Source organism: Rhagoletis pomonella, unplaced genomic scaffold (assembly GCF_013731165.1).
Source record: "Rhagoletis pomonella isolate Grant_MI unplaced genomic scaffold, Rhpom_1.0 Rhpom_scaffold_00011, whole genome shotgun sequence".
Taxonomy (NCBI): domain Eukaryota; kingdom Metazoa; phylum Arthropoda; class Insecta; order Diptera; family Tephritidae; genus Rhagoletis; species Rhagoletis pomonella.
In genome coordinates, this window is record NW_023458565.1 from 1,171,820 (window position 1) to 1,178,515 (window position 6,696).

At 36.6% G+C, this 6,696-nt stretch overlaps 1 protein-coding gene across 6 annotated transcripts; it reads left to right on the forward strand.

Moving 5' to 3' along the window:
* Positions 1-2,330: 2,330 nt before the first annotated feature.
* LOC118747259 (protein tramtrack, beta isoform-like) lies at positions 2,331-6,696 on the forward strand. 6 transcript variants are annotated; one of them, XM_036481255.1, is made up of 6 exons: positions 2,331-2,653; positions 3,831-4,230; positions 4,294-4,644; positions 5,058-5,256; positions 6,020-6,270; positions 6,347-6,696. In XM_036481255.1, exons 2-6 carry the CDS (start codon positions 4,060-4,062, stop codon positions 6,632-6,634), a joined length of 1,260 nt encoding a protein of 419 aa, XP_036337148.1. In that variant the 5' UTR covers positions 2,331-2,653; positions 3,831-4,059; the 3' UTR covers positions 6,635-6,696. The 6 variants fall into 6 exon arrangements, with proteins under 6 accessions (XP_036337148.1, XP_036337143.1, XP_036337144.1 ...); XM_036481250.1 differs by having other exon boundaries at positions 5,055-5,256; positions 6,347-6,690; XM_036481251.1 differs by having other exon boundaries at positions 2,336-2,444; positions 5,055-5,256; positions 6,347-6,690.

The window sequence follows — 6,696 nt, forward strand, 5'->3', positions numbered from 1 at the left end:
AGAGAAATCGATTAAGCGGTGACTGTCTGTCCGTCCGTCCGTCCGTCCGTCTGTGCACACGATAACTCGAGTAAAAATTGAGATATCTTAATGAAACTTGGTACGTGAACTTCTTTTGGGCGTAGGACGGATGGTATTGAAAATGGGCGAAATCGGACAATAACCACGCCTACCTCCCATATAACGGTAATTTTCAGAAATACGAAAACTGCGATATTTTAGTAACTACTGAAGAGTATTCACTCAAAATTGATATTTACAATGAGTTTTAGACGAAAAATAAGAATATTTTAAAATTTTGGCAAATGGGCGTAGCCACGCCCACTTATGGTTACATGTGTATATCTTGGTAACCGCTGCACCAATTTCTTCCAACCTCGGCACAGTTGTTGGCCTTGATACATCATACTAAATGGCCGAAAATTTAAAAAATCGGACAATAACCACGCCTACCTCCCATATAACGGTAATTTTCTGAAATACGAAAACTGCGATATTTTAGTAACTACTGAAGATAATTCACTCAAAGGTGATATTTACAATGAGTTTTAGACGAAAAATAAGAATATTTTAAAATTTTGGCAAATGGGCGTAGCCACGCCCACTTATGGTTACATGTGTATATCTTGGTAACCGCTGCACAAATTTCTTCCAAACTTGGCACAGTTGTTCGTCCTGGTACAGCATACCAAATGGCCGAAACTTTTTAAAATCGGACAATAACCACGCCCACATTCCATATAACGGTAATTTCGAGAAATACAAAATCTTCGATAAATCAGTAAATATCAAAGCTAATTTATTCAAAATTGATGGTTGCAACAATTCTTTACCAAGAAATACGTTTATGATAAAATTTTGGAAAATGGGCGTGGCACCGCCCACTTGTGATTACATATATGTATCTCGCTAACCGTTCTAGCAATTTGTACCAAACTCGGTATGGTTATTGTGCTTGCCACATAAAAGCAAACCGTTGAAAATTGTTGAAATCGGTCTTAAATTACGGCCGCTTTTCATATAACAATAAATTTCAGAAATGCTTGAAATTTCAATATGTCGAAATTTAAGGACGCTAATTTACTTAAAATGTATACACCCCGGCTTATCATGTAGCGGTAGCTTTCGGCAAGGTGGAAAACATATCTTTAATACTTGCGCCGGGTATTTAATGTTCGGCTCCGCCCGAACTTAGACTTTCTTACTTGTTATTCTTGTTTCTACTTCAATTGTTTGTCCTTTTTTCTTTCCGTCTGGAAAATGCAACGCTTACTGCCGTCAAGGAATTGGAGCGCTAATGGGGCTTTCGCAAGCGGTGATTTTTCAGGCAACTTTTGCGTTCAACTCATGCAGGGTTGCACAAAGAAAAAATTGAATGGCTAAAAATATTATAATATAAAAAAATATCAAAATATTCGCCAAAAAAATGCGTTCGCATTGTTCAGCTTTGCATTCTACTTTTGGTTGAACGGCGTTTCAACTAATCGCATCCAACAAAGTTGGTCGCCAGCCAACATTTAGCCATCCAACTTTTTTTTCGTGCAACCCTGCGTGAGTTGAACGCAAAAGTTGAATGCAAAATCGTTGCGTTTTCCATTGTCAACGAATGTCAGCGCGCGTTATCCCCAAACCAAAGCGGCGTAATTTTTGACGTTTTTACTTTTTTGTCCTTTCTCTTTCTTTCCGTCTTCTGCATCCAACTTCAACACCTGACGCCCTGTCAAAAATGAAGATTCTATTTGCTCTGCGCTAACGCTGCGTTATTGTGCGATGCGCTTGACGCGTCAATTTAGGGACGGCAGTTAGCGCTACAATTTAGGGACGCCAGTTACGCGTTTATGACAATAGAAATTACTCTCCATTTTTTCACACATAACAAAGCACATTGAACAGGTAGCAGATACATAGGTTTCAAGTTTCTTATCACATAGCAAAAATGCCCGCAACTCCATCGTAATTTTAGTAAACACACTAATTCGTAAGAGAATACGTATAATAACTCACCTTTTCTCAGCCACCGTTACTTGTTTAACTGCTTGAATGATTTTCTTTTAAGAAGAAGAAGCTAGTTTCAGTGCTGCAGAACGGCTGAATTTTATTTGATTTGCAAAAGTTTTATGCATTCAAATCTGCTGGAAATAAAACTCATTCCAACTACGTAGATTGCTGTAATACTTATTAATAAGCACTTTATACGTCCCAGTAATGTTTTTCTTTTATTACAAATTCAATAAATTCTTGTTGTTTTTCGCATTTTTAATAAAATAAACAGATGCATTCCCAAGATCTGCCCATTTTTGATACCAGGCAACCCTGCTGCATTCATTCGATACATAAAGAAAAATACGTCAGTGTTAACTCTTTTGCTGTGCTATCCTCTGAAAAGAAAAGGGCCGATTTACTTATGAGAAGTTAAATAAACTGCAAGATAATTCATTAAAAAAGTAATATTTGATTTTGTGAAGTTAAAAGAAACAGTTTGGATAGTGGATAAATGCAAATTTCTACGTAGAATGTCCAGCGAATAAAGACACGCCGTCGTCTGGGTTTTCTGTTTGCGTTGTAGCGAAAATTCTATGCGGACGCGCCATTTTGAATTTTGTGTATTCATGTTCTCCATATTCTCAAGCGTGTTAAACGGAAAGACCATATAGTGAGTTTATTTTCATTACAAATGAGTGTTAAAACATGAAAGTTACCAAAGTAGTGGGAAGAATCGTTGAATTATAAAAAATTAAATAATGTACATGCAAAAAAAAATAAAAATAGCAAATATGCAAATGTAAACGAAGACGAACACTGCACCCCTTCTACTTCGTGTGTTCTTGATCGTTTTGCGCTCGGTTGCATTTAGAAAGAATGAATCGAAAAGAGGAAAAGAAAATAGCAGACGAATAAATCCATGGAGCTAATTTTCCTGGTTGAAATAATTCAAATGTGCTGTAATTAAGACATTTTTGAAATCGCTGGTGTCAGATTTTAATATAATGGTTATATTTCTGTATATGGTTTTAACCGAAAGTACCAAAAACAGAAAAATTAGCATGTATATGATACGCTTTTCCATGTACATACCCGTCAGTGCGAAATTATCATTTACTTGAGTTTTCATTCATCAAAGTTCAAGGACTGAAAAGTGCTGAAGAAAGATTTTGCCATAACAACGTAGACGCGTCAAATTTTTGATAAAAAATAGCGTTTTTTTAACAAACAAGTCGGCTATGCAGCTTTTAGCTGCCGGCTTTCAAAAGATGTATAAAATACTTGTAAAGTTTTCTAGTTAAGCAAATGACTAAATTGTTACTAAAATACACCCAGCTTATGGTGCGTTAAATGAAGTAAACTCAGCAAAATAAAACGGCGTATGTTAATTTTAAATGTAGGGAAAAATATGAATTGAACCTTAGTATGAGCGTAAAATAAAAATATAAGAAAAAGTTAAAACTTTTCGTTGTAAAGAAAAATACCCGCTAATGACGTCACTCAAGGTCTTCATGCCAAACACAAACACATATGTACCAGCAAAACTATTAAATTTCGTTACGTAGATGCTCTTTTATTTGTTATTATTTTTCGTCTAATAAGAAGTCGTGGCTGACCGATAGTACGAAAGCTGGCGTGTCTATATTGCTTTTGTGTTGACTGAGAACAAATGTGTATACGCAGCAGAAATTACTTAAAAGGGGAAGCAAAAATTTTAAAAATTGGTATATTGGCGAAAAACATTGACTGTTTCAAAAGAAGTGGAGTCTCTTGTCTAAATAACCTAAAATACTCTAAGCAAAGCTACCAAATACAACGTGTTTGTTTTCTTTATTTCTTTTATTTAGACCATGTGAAGGCCACCGGGAGTATCTCAGAAAATATCAAAACAAATTAGAAAAAAAAAACACTGAGTCTTATTGTAATAAAGCGGTCATTGCGATTATCATCACTGAAATAGTTATATGCAGGAAATCCAATTATTTCTAGAGCTTCATAAGAAAAAAGGAAATACCCAAGTGGTAGACGACAGCAAGAAAGTTATTGTCGGCGACCTCGGTCAAAAATACATTGACCATGTCCGTGCAACAATTTTGTTTGCGCTGGAATAATCATCAGCCGAATTTTATTTCGGTATGCTCTTCATTGCTTCATAATGGAACGCTAGTGGATGTAACGTTAGCAGCAGAAGGTCGCCAACTTCAGGCTCATAAGATTGTACTTTCTGCTTGCAGCTCTTATTTTCAAGTAAGTTTTTAAATTATATAAAGTTGTTATTTAACAATTGTCTATTTGGATTTTAAATTATAGACACTGTTTACATCGAACCCCTGTCAACATCCAATAGTGATACTAAAAGATGTGCAGTATGACGATCTTAAAACAATGGTTGATTTTATGTACTATGGTGAGGTGAATGTATCACAAGAGCAGTTACCACATATTCTAAAAACGGCCGAGATGCTTAAAATAAAAGGACTTGCTGAAATGCCCACCGATCCTGCCAATTTAACTAAATCCGAAAATAAATCATCGAATGAGCCCGCCGATCTTGTGGGCAGTGGTAGTACTGGTAGCAATGGTCAAAGCAGCAGCGGTGTAGCGAGCGGTGGCTTGGGTAGTAGTGCTGGTGGTGGCAGCATGAGTGACTCGCTGTGGGAGGTAACTGCTAACTTTATCCTAATAAATATGTATGCAAATAAAATCCTCTTATCAATTCGGTACGAACAACATTGATCTACATAAGGAAAAAACTCATTTGGTCAATCTTGTTGCATTTTTTGAATTGACATTTCCTGTCCAGAAATAAATACTGGTCGTTATGGTTACATAGATAGGTATTAATAAGAGGTGCACATGGCGAGGAAAAGATAATTGTGCTCTCTGCTCTTCACAATACATATGCTTAGTCTAAGGTTCAAAAGACCTTTAACGATATATGTAGATTTTTGTTTTTTTTTTCGTGGCCAAACCCATCAAAAAACTGGTTTTTCTAGTCGCTATAAGATTTCGCTCATAAATTACCGTTTGCAGGGTATATTTGATCACTAAGACTATACTTTACTTTATAGCAGCAGCATCATCATGGACAACATAGCGACACCCAGTTTCAGTCCCATCACCATCAACAACAACAACAACAACAAAATAGTCAAACGCAAACATCACAGCAGCAACAACAGCACCATCAGTTAAGGCGAACTCCGTCGCCATTGGGCTCGGGAGCCTCCCCAGCTACTAGACGAAAGCGGCTTCGCAAATCCTCAAACAATGGTACGTATTCAAAACCTTAAGACACAAATACATGCCATTTATATGCGCTTATTGATGGATGTATCCTTTGTTTGTTATCTGTTGTCTGTTGTATATATTGCTCGGAAAATGGGGTTTCAGAGAAGTATCCGAAGTTTGTTGCTATTTGGGAAACAAAAGAGCAACTAAATCATGCTCATAAAACCATATGCAGTTCAATATAGGTACTCTCTGAAGTCTCGCAAAGCCCTTGCTCGATGCCCGGATTGCATGAATTGCTCGGTAATAACTGGTTTTCCTATGGGGAAGAATTGCAAACCCTGGAACTAATGCACCGTGTAAGAGCTTTGCAGTAATTCGAGAATGCCCTTAATATAAAACTAAGACTACCCAAAACTTTAAATACGCGGTTTATTTAGAATTAGTTTAAATATTTGTAATTGCATGTATGTATCAATACATCATCTCAGTTGTATATATACAGGATGGGCAGTTTTTTGGCTTTTATAGCAGTCAAAGAACCAGCAAGTGCTACGCAAGAAGTAATTCAGTTCTCTGGTTAAATAGGGTGTAAAAAATATATTAAAATCATCATACATATTAATAATGAGAGCCGGAGTACACGAAATTTGAATACGCTCTTCTTCCCTCTTCGTGCTGGCTCTTGTTGTTACCCCTCATCTGGAACATAAATGTGCCAAGCCGGCTCATAAGTGCGAAAGGCTCCTGGGAGCCACTTTGCCTATTTATATACATTATTTCATAACATGTGTTATCTTTTCAGGATCTGGCGATCGCACTAATTCGGAAGAACAGCACAATACGTCATTGGATAGTGGAAACACCGCTGGCGGTATAAGTCTCACACAAATGGGCCAAATGTCGTTTGGCACTGGGACCAGTACTATAAGTGGAATGCCAACTCATTCTCTGCATGCAACAAAATTATTAAAAGAATCGACTAGTACTGATGTGGAACCGCATCCTCATGATGATAGTTTAGACGGTGGTCATGCACATGTTCACATGCAAATTGTAATTAAAAGCAAAAAAAAAAATACTTAACTTTAAGCTCTTTTAATTCACTTACATATTTTTTTAAACTTAACAGAAACCCGAAGTTGATATGACCAGTGTACAGCAATCAATGCCCTTGGACATTTCGGCAGCTACTACTCCTTCAGAGCATGATGCACCAAATTCTCAATCTTCTCATTCTGGTAAGTCGAAAATACTCTTAGGAATTAAATTTAAATTCAATCCAATATTTAATTTAATGTATGATATATGTATATCTGTGTTCGTATGGAAAAGCAGCTTATGTCAAAAGGAAGGCTTTAGTATAATGCAGCATTCGCAGCATACCATAGCGAATGACACATTGGCGCCGAGACGTTAAAGAACTTTTGGCAAATAAACGTGCAAGAAACAGTTCTGATACTAGCATGTAAATATTCTTAT

Coding starts and splice junctions, on each gene's coding strand:
- LOC118747259 (XM_036481250.1), top strand. CDS start 4,060: ATGTCCGTGCAACAATTTTGTTTGCGCTGGAATAATCATCAGCCGAAT. Junction 4,645..5,054: donor TGAGTGACTCGCTGTGGGAG/GTAACTGCTAAC, acceptor TTTACTTTATAG/CAGCAGCATCATCATGGACA. Junction 6,271..6,346: donor CACATGTTCACATGCAAATT/GTAATTAAAAGC, acceptor TAAACTTAACAG/AAACCCGAAGTTGATATGAC.